We start from the raw sequence: 19,222 nt of genomic DNA, 5'->3' as shown, positions 1-19,222 counted from the left end.
ACTATTATTATTAATATTTATTATATTTATATGTATTTTTTACTCACCAACCAAATATTTAGAATTATTTTTTATAAAATATTTTCTAGGAATACACATTTTTCATGGAAAAGACTTCCACATACTAAGCACACAATAAATAAAATTTATACTTTATATCAATTACTAACTAATCAAAAATAATGAAATTAAAATACCTCATAAATTATTAGGTTTGAATTAAGTGAAAGAAATCAAACAAAAGATATTACTAATATTTAGAGTCCGTTTGGCCAAGCCGCCAAAAACTACTTATTTTGAAAAGTGTTTTTATTCAAAAGTACTTTTGCAAAATAAGTAGTTTGTGTTTGGCCGATTCGTTTGAGTAGTGCTTTTTGCAAGCTCATCGTGCTTGGCCAATCTTTTAAAAAGCACTTTTAAATATCAAATTACGAAAAAGAACAGTAAAGGTTCAATTTGCGATTAGTATTATTTAGAAAAGAAAAATAAATTTAAACATTTATTAGAAAAGAATTCAATTAAAATATAAAATGTAAGTAAAAATATAAATTAAAATTTTTAATTAATATAAAATATAGTTATTCCAAAGCAACAATATTGAGTGCTTGGTATTACTTATTATTCATATGATAATTTAAATATGTCAAAATACATCATTCAATATAAATTTAAAATCAACTCTTAAGAATAGGAGAAAGAGAATAGAAATTTGATTAAAATAAAAAAGAGAATAAACGTATAGTAGAAAAAAAAAGAAAATAGAAAAGGAAAAAAAAGAAATATTAAATTAATCAAGGATAAGTTGAAAAATATAAATTTATTATAATATTATTTTTATCTTAAACAAATTAACTTTATCTTCTTGAAAGAAGCTAAAATTTATAGTTTTTACTGCTAACAAGTGCTTTTTCATTTTGGCTTTTACTTTCAAATCTAATTCTCAAAATTTCAATTTTTTCACATTGGTACCCAAAAATCTCAAATTATCTTTCATCCTCATCTAGAAACAGTATTTTTCACATCTCTACAGTTCGCTTCTGTCAGCTCCTACCCCCGATTGTCAGCTCCTCTTCCTGCAAAAAGAAAGATTTTATCTAAAAAGGGTGCCAATTTTTCTAATTTTTCTTACAGATCCGACAACCCAATTTCTCTGCTACAATTTCAAGATTTTCTTTGCTGTAAGTATTTCAGAATGTTGTTGATAAAATTAAGCTGTATGCTATGCGAATCACATTTATTGAAGGTATCAATCAATCAATCAATCAATCAATCAATCAATCAAATTGGGATTGGCTATATGAATCCCCCATAGCTATTTTGCTCTGTGGGGATATGTGTATTAAACGGTATTGTGAAATTGACAATCTGCTACTGAATTAAAATTGTATGTACTGAGATTTAGGATGAAATTGCATATACGGAGCTGAATTATTTGCTGCTGCCTGAAGGAAAACTGGATTTTTATCTGAAATTAAGTGGGTTTGCTTGACTATTCTTTTCAGCATTATATAGTGTGATTCTAACAGTAATTATTTGCAAGTATTGGAATGAAAAGGGCAAGAGAGCAGCAAAATGGATATAGAGGGTCATATAGTTAGTTGATCCCAACTAGTATGGGATTGAGACGTAGTTGATTATTTACTGGTTGAAGGTGCTAAACTTAAGCATGTAACCCAAAGCTGGCTAAATAATTGAGAAAAGCTGAGATATTTCGAGCTATCAATGCTAGAGGAAGTCACTTTGAATTGGGGTTATCTCCAATTTGTTTATATGAAAAATTCAAATAAGGAGGCTACAAAAGTTTTTTCCTCCCAATTGAGGACCTTTAAGTTTACTTTAAAAACCTCATTGGCTTCTGTAGCAGAACCAACTACCAGCATTGTTATCTGAACACTTTACTACTTGAAAATGAACCTTAATTGTTGAATTTTCTAATTCAACCTACAGTTATAGAGCACTGTGGTGCAAGGGTTTTTTTTTTTTTTTTTTTTTTGAGAAGGAGCAAGGTTGTGCTTTTCTTAAAATTGTGCCTGTCATATTAAGTTGTGCTTATCTGCACCTTGCATTTCTACGAGCTACTGCTATACTGAGGTAATGAAAGTTTCAATGTTAAATTTGGTTGAACAAGATTATATTCATGTCCAAATCAAAACCGAATTTAATCATCTTTAATTTGGCTTCAAAATTGAAAAAACCTGTTATTCAACATTAAGTTTGCAAACAAACAGTCAATCAAATCTATTAGGTTTTTCCACTCCTTTTAAAGCCCCATCTCTAAATGATTTTTTCTTCCTAATGGAACTTTAGGAAAAGTAGTGCACTTATTCCTCTGAAGTAGGGAAATGCACTCATCAGTCCACAAATACACTTTAGTCAGACATATTAGTCTTGTGAAAGCCACACTCTTGTTAGGCACCCGCTAATCACACTACACTTTGAAATATCACTTTAAGATAGTTATGTGTAAATAGTCCTAGTCCCATATGTAGTAGGAGTAGAGTATGTCCTAGTCCCGTATGTAGTAGGAGTAGAATATGTCCTAGTCCTATATGTAGTAGGAGTAGAATATGTATTATATGCAGGACTTATTTTATCATTGTTAATAAATAGATTTTTCTCCCGTGCATTCTCACATGATATCAGAGCTTCAGCGAGAAAATTATCGTTATGCGTCATTCCAGCGACACCTGGGAAGAAAGATCTCATCGTCGTGCAATTTTTTGGCAACTTCGTCTTGTTCCCAGGGTTCATCATTGCTAAGTGGTACTGTGCATATACCATTACCACCATCAGTTCTGAAACCCTTATGCGACCAAACCCCAGAAATTTCAGTCCCATCGGAATAGAAAAGTCAGTCACCGTGCGTCTTTCCGGTTGACGTCTGAAGATTGATTTGCGTTATCTCCTCATCGGTGACTATTGTGCGAAAACCAACACTACCATCTTGTTCGAAAAAGTCTGGCAACAAAATTCCAGTCAATCACTCCGGCAGAAAGTCCCTCACGCGCCGCCAAAACTAGGGTCCCGACGAGCTACAATAACTTTTCCGGCCCGTGTGAGTCATTTCGGCCATTTTTTAACAAAACTTCTTCAGGACAACTTACTTGTTCCGTGATTCCGATCCTACCCATATAAATAATATCAAATTTTGACAACTTTTATTTTTTATGGCGTGAACAATGCACATTTACCGGCGTGAACAGTAATTTCCAGAAAAAGTTTCTGTTTTCTCGTGGTGTTTTAAAACCTATTTTGTAATTTGGAATTCGGCTTAGTCTCACTATTTTAAGATTTTTCCGGCGACCTTTCAGCCAACTCCTGTTTATTAGCAACCAACTGGTTTTGTTGAATGATCAGCTTGCAAATATTTTCACCAAGTCCCTCACTGGTCCTCGTATTAGTTACATATGGAACAAGCTCGGTATATATGATTTGTATGCACCGGCTTGAGGGAGAGTGTTAGATAGTTATGTGTAAATAGTCCTAGTAGTAGGAGTAGAATATATCCTAGTCCTATATGTAGTAGGAGTAGAATATATCCTAGTCCTATATGTAGTAGGAGTAGAATATGTATTATATATAGGGCTTATTATATCATTGTTAATAAATAGATTTTTCTCCTGTGCATTCTCACAATCACTATAGCTGAACTAAATCGATAGATGCTTAATATGTTTTGGATTGATTCTGAATTATGAGTAGAATCAGGGGCGGCCCTTCCATAAAGCAAGTAAAGCAATCGCTTTAGCCCCATATTTATGGGGGTCCCATTTTTTTGTTACACCTAATAGACTATGTATAAGTTTTAAAAAAAAGTTATGTAAAGTGAAAAGCTTTGATTTCTTTCTTAAACAAATATAGAGAAGAAGAATTTGCAACTGCTATGATTTCTACCAAAGAAATTGCACTTGAAATGAATATCGAACCCGAATTTCGTAAGAAACGTGTGATATATAGCAAGTAACAATTTGATGCGAATGTTGATAATGAAATCTCAAAATCTTTCGAAGAGTCCTTTAGAGTTGATTACTTTTATACATAATAGACAAGACTATTTTTTCATTTCACAATAGATTTGAACAATTCGAAACATATGAAAATATTTTTGGTTTTCTATTTGGCAGTAAAAACTAAGATCACTAGATGTTGGAAATTTGAAAAATATATTGCCTTAATCTTGAATGTTCCTTAAAGCATAATAATCAATTCGATATTGATGGTCCAGATTTATTTGCTGAATTAAAAGTATTAAGAAAATAGTACAATTAGAAAATAACAGTTTAATTGATACATTTAATCAAATAAAAAGATTTAATTCTTTTCCAAATGTCTAAATTGCTTATGGAATAATGTTCATAACTCATGTTACTGTTGCTTCAACGGAAAGAAGTTTTCAAAATTAAAATTGATAAAATCTTACCTAAGAGCAACAATGTCAAAAGAAACGTTAAATGGATTTGCTATATTGTCAATTGAGAAATACTTATTAGGAGTTATTAATTATAAGAAAATTATTAATAATTTTGTATCTAAGAAAGCTAAAAAAAATAGACTTCAAATAAATAATTAAAAAAAAAATTAAAAAGTTAAGGCCCTCATAAAGTTTGGCTTTAAGCCACAAAATTTGTCGGACTGCCCCTGAGTAGAATATTGACCTTGAATATGCCTACTTTTATCCTAGTCCAACCCTTTGGTTTAACATCTCTTTTCTGGTATGAAACTAGCAGTCCTGAAATTATAGGGAAGTTATCTCTCGTTTGAAGAAACAATGGCATTGCCGTCAGATCACAAGGCTACCATCATTGATGGTAAAGCAATTGCTCAAACTATTCGTTCTGAGATTGCTTCTGAAGTCCGACTCCTTTCAGAAAAGTATGGCAAGGTTAGTTCCCTGACTGCATGCTTAAGCGAATGCATGTACACAAATTTTCCTATTAATCTGGTAATTACATCGTGGATATTATGAAGATAATTCACAGACTATGTGCATGCTTTAATGTGTATATGATGTATTTGAATTTTGAAGCTGGTGAAGCAATGTCCTTAATCAGAAATTGTATTTTTTTCATGGCTCATGCGGAATTCAAATATCCAAGTTTATTGTTATTTTCAGGTCCCTGGGTTGGCAGTAGTCATTGTAGGAAATAGGAAGGATTCTCAAAGTTATGTGAATATGAAGAGAAAATCTTGTGCTGAGCTTGGGATTCAATCTTTTGACATAGATCTCCCAGAGGACGTAGCTGAAGATGAATTGATTAGCAAGGTCCACGAGCTGAATGCTAATCCTGATGTACATGGTCAGTCATTGGCGATAGTAGGAAGTTAATCTTTCTGGCCTTTTGCTTTGTTATACTTATGTTGTTTGAATGGGTAAATTTAGCCTTGTTTGTCTGTACTTGGTTTGCACATATTGCAGATGTTAATTTGTCATCCATGCTCCTACTTTTATTTTTGTACACAACCAGGTTATTTTTAGCCAACATTGTCCATGCCTGGGTAGTTAGTCAAGAAGAAAATTTTAAGGTCCTAGCTATTGTAGGCTCAATGCAAAATATTCTGAATGAAATTGCTCTGTTGGACAAACTCAATCGTGTTAATTGTTGGCAACATAGTGGCATCTATAGACTATAGTAACCAGCCATTTATGCAACCTGCATATTGCTTTTATGATGTTGGTACTAAGTGGGTACTACATAATCAGTTAGTATATTAAGTGTATTTGACACATTGTGAAAATCCTCAGATCAGATCGCACATCTAATATACTGTGTCTGAAAGGTACCACCTATCTAATATCTCATTCCTACACTTTGACTTCTGTAGTTCTGACTTCAACTTGGCTAGAGCTTACCTGCTAGACACTCCTATACATATAGGTGTCTGCTGCTACTCTATTTACACCGCTTCTTACCATGACTTTTTTAAAGTAGGTTTCACCTTGTAGAATCTCTTATATTCTCACTCAGCAGGTGGGGTTTTTTCGAGTTTTTCCTGTCTGCCGCTGAGATGTTTCTTATCTTTTCTTTTTCTATTTTTCCTTGAGTTAGCATTTTCACTCTTGGTTTATTGGTAATGCTCCACAAGTATACTGTTGAGAAGCAAATGTGTGGGGTAGATAATCAAATGACGCATAACAAAGACAAGTGAACTAAAGGCACTCTATGCATTGCTACAGGTATACTGGTACAGCTTCCGTTACCAAAACATATTAATGAAGAGAGAGTTCTAGGTGAAATCAGTCTGGAAAAGGATGTAGATGGCTTTCATCCTCTGAATATTGGCAAGCTTGCAATGAAAGGCAGACAACCCCTGTTCCTCCCTTGCACGCCCAAGGTAATAAAGTGAGACACTTCATTAATTCTGAGAACAACTAATATTTTTGTTATGGAAGATCGAAACATCTAGTTCTCTAATTCTCCTGCCTTATTTAGGAATTAATGTTCAAATCTATACTATCTATATACAACCATCTGTTGTCTTCTAAAAGCACCCTATCTGGTCTCTGCTAAACAGGGATGCATCGAGCTTTTACATCGGAGTGGGATTAGCATAAAGGGGAAGAATGCAGTTGTGGTTGGTCGAAGTAACATTGTTGGATTACCAGTGTCTCTGCTCCTTCTGAAGGAAAATGCCACTGTTACCATAGTTCACTCGCGCACCGAGGAACCAGAAAAAATCGTTCGTGAAGCAGACATTATTATTGCTGCCGCGGGGCAAGCTATGATGGTAACAAGGAGCATTCATTTCTCCCTTCTCACCCTCCTTTTTGTAATCATTTTGCTTCTATTCATTAATTCTTTGTTTACTAATCCCTTGCAATAGAGCTTTCTCAATGAAATATAACCCTGCTAATGGCAGTAAGAAAACCATTCAGCAAGTGCTGATTTTTATTCCATAGATGACTGGCCTCTGAACCAAGTTGCTGTCTTATTTTTCAGATCAAAGGCAGCTGGATCAAACCTGGTGCTGCAGTGATTGACGTAGGGACAAATGCTGTTGATGATCCTACTAGGAAGTCAGGATATAGGCTTGTTGGAGATGTCGATTTTCAGGAAGCATGTAATGTAGCTGGATGGATAACTCCAGTTCCGGGAGGTGTAGGACCGATGACTGTTGCAATGCTCCTCAAGAATACCTTGGATGGAGCTAAACGAGTTATCGAGAAGTAAACACTTTCTTTAGCTCTTTACTCCTACAATAAGATGTCAAGGCTGCTAAGCTGCTGATTTTTCTTATATTTAAAGAAAACCATACATTTAGAGGTGGCACTTTCAATCGAGAAATAGCAATGAGACTTTTACTGTGATGTGGAATTCATGTTGGGAATTCAAAGAGCTTTGCGAAATCTAAAGTTTTCACTAGAACTGGTGAAGTTAAGACACTTTATTGCTACGCTAGCCTAAGGTCTTGAACTACAAGATTTTAGCAGTTCTTTTTGCAATGTCACTTTGAAAATGCACTACATCTAACAAAAAAGGATCCTTCTTCTATTACCAACTTCAAAGCCAAAATGTTTTTATAATAGTTCTTTTTTCTTTCGTTATTCTTTTCCACAAACTTATCGGATATGAACTCGTAATAATAATACAATTGTCCTTTGAAACCAACCATCCTCATGGCATTTAAGTGCTATTTCTTTTCTCGATAAAGCTTCATCTTCATAAGCAAACTTCTATAACCACTTGCTTAATATGGAGTTGGTCAAATATATATATATTGGGAATGTATTTAACGTTTCATTAGAGTCTAGAAAGCTATTCTTGTTTTATGTTAGGATTTTGGTGTGTGTCTCTGGCTCTCTATTAGTATTACATTTTAACTATTAGTAGGATAACGTTTCTTTTTCCAATTAGCGAAGGGAAGCTTTGCATCAATAATAAAATTATTTTCGTGTGACTTATAAGTTACGGGTTCGAGTTGTGGAATCAGTCACTTTGGATGTGACCCTTTCCTGAATCCTACGTGAACGCAGGAATTTCGATACCGAGCTGCCCTTTTCTGTTTTTTCAATTTTTAGGTTTGTATCATGTAATTCACAAGAAAATGGGAGCTAGTATTGGGGATGTGGGGTACAATAATTGTCATTAGGTAGCTGAAGTGTTAAGACAATAATTCTCAAATACACTCCCTTTTTTTTTTTTCTTCTACCTTAGTCTTCAGTTCATTTGTTAGAATTAGTCCATCAATCTGAATTTCCAAGAAGTAGAGATCATTGACCCCAGAAATAATTTCAACTCCATCTCAGAAAAATCTAATCTTTTCAAGTTTTATACTGTATATCACAATTCCACTCTCTAAAAAGAAATTCCTTCTCCTGCTCCTACCTTGTGTTTCAAGTTCATTTATCAATTAAGTCCTCCAATCTGAATTTCAAAAAGGAGAAGAAAAATCTGATTTTTTTCAACTTTTATACTCTCTATCTCCAACCCCATCTGTTAAAAAGACTCATTTTTTCAGTTCAATTGTCAATTGCTCCAAAATCTTGTAATTTAGAATATTCTTGAAGATTTAGTGAAATGAGGGAAGAAGATTCTAATTGGTTTGCGAAATGGGAAGAACTTCCTTCTCCTGAGGAGCTAATCCCTTTATCCCAAACCCTAATCACTCCTGATTTAGCATTAGCTTTTGATATTAAAAACTCCAATAGTCCACTTCCCAAAACCCACCACCAACAACACCAGCAGAGTACTCTACCAGTAGGAGTTCATACACCTTCATCTCACCCTAACTCATCAGCCGAGTTTGACTCCGCCGAGTTGGGTGGCACTGCAGGTTCAAGGGGCGTTGATGAACCTGCTCGCACCTTTAAAAGGCCTAGGCTTGTGTGGACCCCACAGCTCCACAAGAGATTTGTGGATGCAGTTGCTCATTTGGGGATCAAGAATGCTGTCCCCAAAACTATAATGCAGTTGATGAGTGTAGATGGCTTAACTCATGAGAATGTGGCTAGTCATTTGCAAAAGTATAGGCTATATTTGAAACGTATGCAGGGACTTTCTAATGGTGGCAGTGGCAATGGGAATGGCAGTATACCGGGTTTATCCGGGGGAGGGATGGTGGATACAGCAACAGATCAACTGTTTGCTAGTTCACCAGTGCCTCCACATTTTTTGCATCCGGGGAGGGGAATTCTGACTAGTATATGCCGTTCGTGCCAGTGGCAGCAATGCAGCATCATCATCAGATGGCTGCAGTTGTTGGACACCTCCACAGCTTCAGCAACATTATAGGCATTTCGGGTCGCCACCAAACGGGCAGTTTGAGGTTCCATTCTTGTCGTGGCAGTCGCAGCAACAGGTTCAGAGAATGGGACATCAGTGCGTAGTAGTAGTCCTATGGTGCCATCTTATGTTGAGGATTTGGAATCAGCTACAGCTGCTAATGGGAGAAAGGTTATTACTTTGTTTCCAACTGGGGATGATTAATATTCAGGGTAACTGTTGATTTGTCATTATGCAATTATCCTGTTAATTTGGCTTATGGATATATCTGGAAACTGTCTTCTGTATAATTCCTGAGTCTTTGATTTAGAACCTTTTATTGGATAAGTGGTGTTTCAGTTTTTAGTATCTCTTTAGTATTGGTCCTTATAAGACTATGAATCCACTTTCCAGCCTATTACTGTCTTCAGGTCAAAGTCATCTGTGTTTTTATGAATTTGGATTTGGTAAGCAACCTCCACTTCCAACCAAGAGGTTGTGAGTTCGAGTCTCCCCAAGAGCAAGGTGGGAAGTTCTTGGAGGGAAGGATGCTGGGGGTCTATTTGGAAACAGCCTCTCTACCCAGGGTAGGGGTAAGGTCTGCGTACACACTACCCTCCCCAGACCCCACTAAGTGGGATTATACTGGGTGGTGGTTGTTGTTGATTTGGTGCATAGTGTCAGTGCTGAAATTGTTCACTTAGACGAACTTCTACAGGTGTAATTATGTTGTGGTTAGCACTGTGTTTCTCTTGTCAGCCTCCATGTTGCTGTCTAATTTAACCCCTGTCGGCTACTAGTGATGAATAATGAAGGAAATATCAATTTGGGAGCATTAATGTCACAATGGGCCTCGGAGTCGGTGGTAACAACATTCTCTAAGTATATTGATCAATGTGGTTCTCTAAAAAAGCTGCTCTACTCCGTGGTTGCATAAGAGCTCGACTTTCCTCAGTTCTGTATTTCTTATTGAGGTAAGCTGTTGTCTGTGAAGACATGATGGCAGCAGTCGCATATAAAGCAAGATTGTTCGGATGAATATGAAATATTAAATAGCTGTTGGTAACAACAGGCTAACAGCATTGGACAGCATGACACAGCTATCTTTGGCTATTTTCCCTAATCTTCTGATAAGAATTTATTTCTGCTGTCTCGTGGTTTAGTGTCATGTAGAGGTGAGTCCCGCTTGTTGTAAATTGAATGATCTCATAGCGGATTAAACACTTTGTTGAAAATCTCTCTGGAGAGTAATCATTCTGGTGCTAATGTTACTCCATTGTTTATGCTCGAGACCAGAATTGATAATTCGTAGCTGCTCGTAGCTGCCTTTTCTTTTAACTTTGATTACTCCTTCCCGATGCTTATTGCTTTGTCCTATTAGTGCTTGGCGGAATAGTAGTTGCCACATAAAATAACTGGAGACATAGTATGTCTACTCCTGTTGCTTCTTCAGCTAAGTATGAGAAAAAGCACGAGGTAAATCTCTACTTCAAGATATGAAGCTTTTTATTTTTGTAAGCGTTCTGAATCTTGTCAGTTAAAATGCGATTACGTGAACTACTTAAGAGTATCTTCTGAGCTTGTATGTTGTTACAAGGTAGGTGGAAGTTGTATCCACCAAATTAAGATTGTAGATAACAAATTTTATGTACTAGAAGATCATTTCTCAAGGGTAGTTTGGCCATGTTTTATTCTGTTTGGATAGAATGGATATTCCTGTTGCAGATCCCAAAAGAAATTGAGGCCACCTGTTTTTGGAACCTGTGTCCTCAATTCTCTGGTTTGCAATAGTTGTTTAACTACTTCTAGTGCATGAGCCTTGTGAACTCTTGAACTTTAAAGGTCGAACCCGTCAAGTTACAATCTTGGATCCGCCTGTTTATCTTCCATTTTGTTTGTAAACTTACACAATGCAGCTTCTATTCTTTTTGACAAGCCTGATCAACACTGATTTATTTTTAAAATGATGTCTGGAGTTGTTCTTATCCCATGGAAATGGATTTCTATATATTTGTCGATGTTGAATTTCAGTTATGTATATTTCGCTTGGATCATGAAAGCTTGTAGTAGCAATTAGCAAAATAGTAGGATCAATTACTTCTATTTCACATTTTAAAACTTTTTCTTACTGGCCATGTTTGTACTACGTTAACCCCCCCCCCCCCCCCAGAAAAAAAAGTAAAAAGAGAATCATTTCCAATAATTTTGCTTTTATACTTCTAGACCTAAAATATACCTTATCAAAACCTAAACTATATGCCAAAAAGTTTGTGTCGGAGAAAAGAATTCAAACATAGCTGCATGAGAAAATTTAGTAAATTTCAATCATTAGTAGAGATTATTAGACAAAATAAAAAGAAGAAAAGCTTAACCATTTTTTGAAGAAAAAAAAAACAAAGAGGCAGGAGCTTAAATATTTATTGCGATTTGCGATACATACAGGTCTGGTCTAGTAAGATTTGAGCTTCGTCATCGGTGTCATTCAGGCCAGCTGTCCCTTATGGGTTGTTGAAGCCAGCCCCTTTGTAGGGAAATTTTCGTATTTATGATTTAGTCTGCTTTCTTGGAGTCTTTTGCTTTGTCCTTTGTACTGTGGTCATCGGTGTCACACGCTCTTTTGACTTTGCATATCCACATTTAGGAGATGACACTAAACACATCATACTCTACCCAGAGTTCCTTCAATTTGGTGAAATACACGGCCACTGAATCTAATCCTTGTGATAATCGCGAAATTGCTCTGTGCAATTGGAAAATGCGCACTCGATTCACCTTATCAAAAAGCTCCTCGAGGTCCTCCCAGACCGCATTAGCATCTGATGCATATATTATCCCGCTACGCAGATCCTTCGAAACTAAGTTCATAAACCAGGAGTGGACAATTGCATTGCAAGTTTCCCATTCCTCATGAAAAGAATCACTGTCGCATTGAGCTTCACAATTGAAAAAAAAAAAACTTCACTGAATCGAAGACAAGCACTTGAATTGAGTAAGAAACTAGTTGAACTAGACTAGGTATCCACATGAATCGGTCTCCATTGCTCTGATACCATGTTAGAATTAGCCATAGATGTGCAATTGGAAGCATGCCGAAGACGACTAAATGCAGAAGATGATTGTTTGGGGAATTGCTCAAATGATATTAACAATTGTAAACAGCTACATATATACAAAGTAATTACTAGAAAACACTAAAATAATAATAAGCACCACTAACTTCTAGTATTTACACGTTGACCCTAGCAACTAACTAACTAATTTTCAATAATATCCATAGCTGACATTTATTGTTTTCTCTTGCTTGTAAAACAATCACTTCCAGGACTGAAAAGAATAAAGTATGTGATGCACCAATAATATCGAGAATGCAATTAACAAATATGTATCTCAAATACAGCACACATAAGGCTTGTTAGTAGCAATTATTCTAGTGTTTTTGGGGTTAAACAATGGACATGGAAGAACTTGTGGAAAATCGTATTGACTGATATATTCATGCCCAACCTTTTTATGTATTGACTAAGAAGTTAAATTTGATTGAGATGAAGTAGATTTATATAAATTTTGACTTTAGGAGAGTGTATGCTATGTAGTAGGTGAATAGATGAGATTGATAATAGAAAATAGAAAATAGGTCATTCTAAGACTCCTTGTAGATTACATAGGCAGAGATGGCAATAACAATTTGTTCCCATGGTGATTCTATGAGATTGATAATTACACATGACTTTCTTGAGAATGCCAAGTATTTAAAGAGCTTTAGTTATTCTAATGTACAACAATTTGACACAGGAATTTGCTCATATGCAAGTTGAGGCAATGAAAGTAGCAGAATAATATTGGTTCATCTGTTCAAATTAGACTGTCACAAGCTCCAAAGGTGATTTCAAGCCCCATCTCTAAAGGGCAGCCCGGTGCGCTAAGATCCCGCTATGCGCGGGGTCCGGGGAAGGGCCGGACCACAAGGGTCTATCGTATGACCTCTTGGTCACATGGCAGCAACTTTACCAGTTACGCCAAGCCTCATCTCTATACCTCCTTATTGGGTCCTTTAAAACCAGAGCCTTAGAATTCTAATTCTAAGGTGCCGTTAAGAATAAAAGAGAAAAAAGAAAAACAAGAAGCTGTTGTATATCTCTCATGGAAATTTCTCTTTGTCATGAATCCCCAAACTATTGAAAGCAAAAACTCTCAAGGTGCAAAGTGGAACAGTGGTACCCCCAACATTGTGAATCAATAAGCTTTTGTTTCAGTCAAATGACATTCATGAAACACAGGAGATTATTCCATCTATAAAGGTCAAATAGAAAGGAAACATAAGACAGTATGTTAAAGAGTACAAAATTCAATGGTTAACTCTGTTACAGGCCAAACTCAAAGGAACTGGAGGATCTGAGAACGAGCCGTTAACAATTTGATCAAATATCCACTTATTAGCTGCTTCAGTGAAGTGAGTTCCATCCCAACTAACCCGAACTGATGGATCTTTGCAAGATGGGGCGATCACGATCTCTTTTCCATTCAACACCTTCTTACTTCCACATTTGATGAATCTGTTATAGTTGTACTTCCCACCATGACCACAACAAGCTAAAAATGGGTCCTCAAATCCTGTCATTTCATATAGAATCTATAATATGCATATCTAGTTATATATCCGTAACATATAAATCTTGGTATAAGAATAACTACTGCAAGGGATTTCTTTACATAAGACTCAAATTCTAGAAGTTTATGCCATGAAAGAAATTAAAAGGACTCAAGTTCAAGGTTCTTGGTAAGTTAGATCATAAAATTACCTAGCTTCTCTGCATGACCGATGAGTGAGTATTTCACCGAATAAACATCAATATAAGTGATTGCAGCTAAAGGAAGTTCTTTCCTGAGCTTAACAACAGTTTTCTTCAACTGAAGGTTGAAGTAGTTTGCCACTTCATTGAAAGGATCAGCACATCCATACTTATCAATTTGTGCCGCTGTGATCAAAAAGCGGTCCATAATCGTATGGTAAGCAACCTACTGGTCCAGTGTTGTGAATCCAAAATGATCTTCCACCTTGTGCATATATTTTCTGCATTTATAGCAAATGAATAAAACCAGTAAATAAAATAAGTAAACAACTAATGTAGATAGGTAAAAGCTATTGGAACTTGAGAAGTCAACTGTTATAGTTTGGTTCACTTTCACTGACCTTTATAACATTGGATAACTGAGAGAGTAAATCAGGAACATAAGCCTTTACTTGCTCAGTGGACATATTAAGTCTGTAGCCAGCAGTGAGATCATTTTGGCCGATATTGAAGGTATATAATGCTTGAGAAAAGTCTTCCTCCTTTGGCAACAATTGGCCAAAGATATTTCCTGTTCACAAAAACAAAACCTTTAGCCTATCACAAAATGAATCATACTTGTTTTGTCTACACTCTATATTGTTTTGCTTAAGAATACTACTAGTAATACCTTTTAGGCGAATTGTCTGGGATCTTGTATGAAAATCTGAGAATTGAACACCCTGTACATCCAGTGAAATTGGACTATATCCACTCTGAGCCATGGTTGTGTTTTGAGGTCTAATTGTTGATCCTGCTGTGGCAAAATTAGCTCCATGGCTGAAGTTGGAACCAATCGAATCGAGGAACGCGCTAAGATAAGGCAAATCTAAGCCTTCAGCTGACCATTCGTAAATCAAGAACCAAAAAAGGATCAGAAGCTGAACAAACAAGAAAAGAAAAACATGCCCTTTATCTCAAGAAGAGTTATGATCCCCTTCGTCCCTATATTACCTTGAGCAGATTTGATCCTTTAAGTTTAAAACTAAGTTAGACCAACGGGCTACCCTTAAGCTTAAGGGACCATTTGAGTTTAAAACAAAACCTCTGTAACATCTATGGAATTTCGTGTTCCATACACAAGTTTTTCAATAAAAAAAAAGGAAATTTTACCAATGAAATCAATGAGGAGACGGCCATCTGAGAAGCGACCAGCAGGGGCATGAAAAAAAGTTTCACCATGGGGATAAGGTGCTTGTCCAAATGCTGCTGAAAGACCACCAGTATCTGAGTTCGAGTCACCAAAGTTAAAAATGGCTGGAAAATGGCAACTCTTAACACATAGTATTTGAGTTGGCATTAAAGACAATAGTATAAAAATCTGTGTTAAGTCCATCATCTCAACTTTTCTTTCAACTACTGATATATGCCAAATATAAGGGTATTGGCTAAAGAGTTTGTGACAAATGTTACTACTACTACAATTTGTAGTCATAGTCAATACTACTTTATTCGTTAGTCTTTTTTTTAATTATTACTATTGCTCAAAGACCATAGATCTGATTCAGTTGCTAAATTTAAGGAAATGGTTAATTGCTTTTCTATTCAAGTTAGAAAATAAATCAGACTGGCATGATCTATCTGTCATATGAAAGCACAAGTACAATGGTATTCGACCTGTACTAACCTAGTAATCTACTCGAATTGTCCAAAGAGTTAATATCTAAAACCCCCTTAAATTATTAGTATGTTTTTGTCAATTTCTACTTAAATTTTTCGATGTCCAAAACCCTTTAAACTATATTTTCCTTCATATTTAAATCCACTTGTTGTTTACCTGGCATAACATGTGTAATAACTCGCTTGGGAGCGCGCGGCAACTAAAAAACCCATCAACATGGCCCACTTGACAGAATGTAATGACTAATGCCTAACCTTCTCTTGAAATTATTTTTCATTTATTTAATATTCTCCTTAATTCCTTTATATCGACATTTCTTCCTTGTTTTTTACCACTTTTTTTTTTTTTTTTACCTTTCTTCTCTATTTTTTCCACTCTTCTTCATTTTTCACCTTTTTTCTTTAGTTCTCCATGTGGGTTCCATCTGAAATAATTTAACCCTTTCTTATTTCCTCTGAAATAATTTATTCTCTTTCTTGTTTTAGTTTTCTTTCATGTCTTACACATATTGTTGAAAAAGTACTCATTTAAATCTTCTTATTAAACCCAATACCTTACAGAGAATAAAGTTGAATCTCTTGAATCTTGTTTGTGTAATCTAGAATCAGAGAATATTGTTGCAGGCGGATTGGTTTCTTATTACGAATTTTTCTTTTGTGTAATCTTGCTTATGTAATATAAGATAAATTTTCATAAATGCAACCATATATTCCTTCATTTTTTTAATTTTGCTGCAAAGTGAAGTAAACAAGGACTTATTTAATTGGAGTCTGGCATAAAGCACGACTAGAATTTAACTTAAAATTAATACATTACATTAGGTAATATTTTGGCCAAAACTCCTAGAATTTATGTTGGCCTGAGTAAGTTTGTTTTGATGAATGACAAAGAAACACATGCATGAACCAGGTCCATACGTAGTGTACACATACACAGGCAGATTCAAGCACAAGGCATGCACGTGAGGAGATAGGCTTAAGTGGTTATATATAAATATCTCCTGAACGAAAATATTGCATAATTGATAAGGAGCAGGATCCTTACTCGAAGAGAACTCTATCTTAGACAAAGGAGGAGTTAGACGTTGAAGATAACTATAACTCTTCCACCAAGGAAGAGTATAACATTAAAACTCTAGTTATTTTTTATTCTACTAACAATATATATATACACACACACACACACTCTTTTATAGGGACGCACAAACGCTAAAGTTAAGCAAGAGTTGAGAGCAAAATAGCAAGGCATTTTGCAAGCAATTCCTGTGTGTTTCAAATGTGCGAACCTGAAGCTACATGAACCAGATAGAAGAACCAGTTCCAAGTGCCTGTCTTTTATTCTAGTTCAATTGTAGTAGGACTTTTGAGTTGTACCTCTCAGTTTATCTAGAAGCATTTGTACTAGGTACTTTGAGTTGTAGTATTCAAGCTAGAGTTAACTTGAAGTTGTCACAATAGCTTGAGGCTGGTTGCCACAAAGTGTTAGAGGTTATCCTTAGGTTTACAAGAGTTTTGTAAACACTATTTTTGGCTCAGTGATTTAGTGAAGTGCTGGAAAAAATCCTACTGGGCAATAGGTCGTGATTTTTTCATCTTTTAATCCAGATGTTTTCAATGTAAAAATACTTGTGTTCTTTAATTTTTGTATTTATTATTTCGCAACTATAGTATAAGGAACACATAAAAGAACCAGATCCTTCTATAATTAGTGCATGCGAAAAATTGGACACCATACAAATCATCCCCCTCTTGTGTGGTGTTGAAGTATAAAAGATCAATTGATATTAGAGCAGGTTATCCTTGAAGAGGTTAATACCTTAGGAGAAGATCAAGATGAGTGCACCACCCAGAAATTGGGAAGGGTAATCCATTGCTAGGCCACCGCTCTTTGATGGCCAGTACTACTCTTGGTGGAAGTCAAGAATGAGATATCAAATTCAGGGAGAGGAATATGAGTTGTGAGACATTGTCATTGATGGTCCATTGGCTACCTTCAAGAAAAATGCTGAAGGAGTAGATGTGTCAAAGACAAGAGCTGATTGCAATGCTGATGACCTGAAGAAGTGGGAAAAGAATGCCAAAGCCAAGAAATGGCTTGTTTGTGGACTTGGTCCATATGAGTACATCAGAATCCAAGGTTGTTCCAATGCTAAGCAAATTTGGGACACACTACAAGTGGCCCATGAAGGAACAACTCAGGTGAAAAGATCTAGATGAACTCTACTGTACTCTCAGTCTGAGAACTTTGCTATGAGGGATGGAGAAACCATTCAGGAGATGTACACAAGGTTCACTACATTAACAAATAAACGAAAATCTCTTGGACGGATTATCCCTGAAGAAGAAAGAGTTGAGAAGATACTCACTAGGGTTTTGCCAATTACTTAGGAAATCAAGATCACTGCAATCCAGGAATAAAAAAATTGCCACTCTCCCACTAGATGAATTGATTGAAAACCTCACTACCTAGGAACTTAAGAGAAAAACTATAAAAATGGATGTACCTAAGAAGGAAATGAGTTTGGCACTCAAAATCATTAAAGGTTCTGATCTGGAAGATGATGAAATGACAATGATCACCAGAGACTCCAAGAAGTACCTAAGGAGAGGAAAGAGAACTTCAAGGAGTGGAATCTACAACAAAGCAAGAGCTCCCGAAAATCAAACCAATGGTGGCTACTATAAGTGTGGAAAGACTGATCACATGATCAAAAACTGTCCTTTATGGAAAATTGAATGGAAGAAAGAAAGAGCTGAACGAAGAAATAGAAAGAAGGAACATATTCAACCTAAGAAAGGAAACAACAAAGGATCAACCAAGGCTATGGTCGCTGCTTGGGGAGAAAGCTCAGATGATGATAATGAACGAGCACCAATGGCCATTGGAGAATCTGATGAAGAAACTGAGGTAAGTGTCCTTCATATCAAAGATAAAATCAATTTTGTCTAAAGAAAGATTATCTGATTTATTATTGGAACTAATTGATGAATATGATCATGTGAATAATGAAAAGGAATATCTGTCAAAAGAATGTGTGATTTTAAAAGCTAAGTGTAAAAATCTGAAACTTAGGGCTTGTGAAACTGAAAGTAAAAATACTGTGTTGAAGAACCAAGTTCATGCACTTGATATATAAATGTCCTAGAACTTAGATTTGAAAATCTAAAATTAAAGTTAGGAATAGGCAAAAAGAAAATTGATCACGCATAACTCACTTTAGAAGAAAATATAGGAAAAATGAAAGATGAGTTGTATTAGAGGGATGAACTGGTAAGAGTCTTAAAGGAGGATTTGAACAAGGTCAAGCATGAGCTAGACAGAAGTTGTAAATGAAACAAGTCCCCTGATGCACTTTTATGGCTACAAGAACATCATAGTAGCAACAGAAGAGGAATTGGCTTTAGGAACTCTGCACCTAAGTGGAATCCCAAAAGCAAATACCTCACACTCCCTGAGAATAAGATTTGTACACACTGTGGTGACACTGGTCACTATAAGAGTGAATGGCACTACAAAAAAGAAAGCAAGTCAAAAGAACAAAAATTTTCCTCTAGGGAAAAATAGGCTGTCAA

At 35.7% G+C, this 19,222-nt stretch overlaps 2 protein-coding genes and 1 pseudogene across 3 annotated transcripts; 2 read left to right on the top strand and 1 right to left on the bottom strand.

Annotated features, from left to right (window-relative positions):
- The first annotated feature begins 959 nt into the window (after positions 1-959).
- LOC104228869 (bifunctional protein FolD 2-like) lies at positions 960-7,345 on the top strand. Of its 2 annotated transcripts, none has more exons than XM_009781417.2 (6): positions 960-1,178; positions 4,725-4,882; positions 5,114-5,297; positions 6,176-6,333; positions 6,514-6,726; positions 6,939-7,345. In XM_009781417.2, exons 2-6 carry the CDS (start codon positions 4,769-4,771, stop codon positions 7,167-7,169), a joined length of 900 nt encoding a protein of 299 aa, XP_009779719.1. In that variant the 5' UTR covers positions 960-1,178; positions 4,725-4,768; the 3' UTR covers positions 7,170-7,345. The 2 variants fall into 2 exon arrangements, with proteins under 2 accessions (XP_009779719.1, XP_009779718.1); XM_009781416.2 differs by having other exon boundaries at positions 962-1,178; positions 4,728-4,882.
- A 1,081-nt stretch (positions 7,346-8,426) lies between these two features.
- On the top strand, positions 8,427-9,548 carry LOC104228868 (transcription factor MYBC1-like; annotated as a pseudogene).
- Positions 9,549-13,418: 3,870 nt separating this feature from the next.
- On the bottom strand, positions 13,419-15,403 carry LOC104228867 (GDSL esterase/lipase At3g26430-like). The gene is given in 6 exon segments (XM_009781415.2): positions 13,419-13,811; positions 14,000-14,201; positions 14,203-14,271; positions 14,392-14,561; positions 14,661-14,870; positions 15,143-15,403. Coding segments are annotated over 6 exon segments (1,143 nt in total). The 5' UTR covers positions 15,369-15,403; the 3' UTR covers positions 13,419-13,545.
- Positions 15,404-19,222: the final 3,819 nt, after the last annotated feature.

The sequence above is a fragment of the Nicotiana sylvestris genome, chromosome 10 (genome assembly GCF_000393655.2).
Source record: "Nicotiana sylvestris chromosome 10, ASM39365v2, whole genome shotgun sequence".
NCBI classification, from domain to species: domain Eukaryota; kingdom Viridiplantae; phylum Streptophyta; class Magnoliopsida; order Solanales; family Solanaceae; genus Nicotiana; species Nicotiana sylvestris.
The sequence above is the reverse complement of the archived record's forward strand: the minus strand, read 5'-3'. Positions and strand labels throughout refer to the sequence as shown.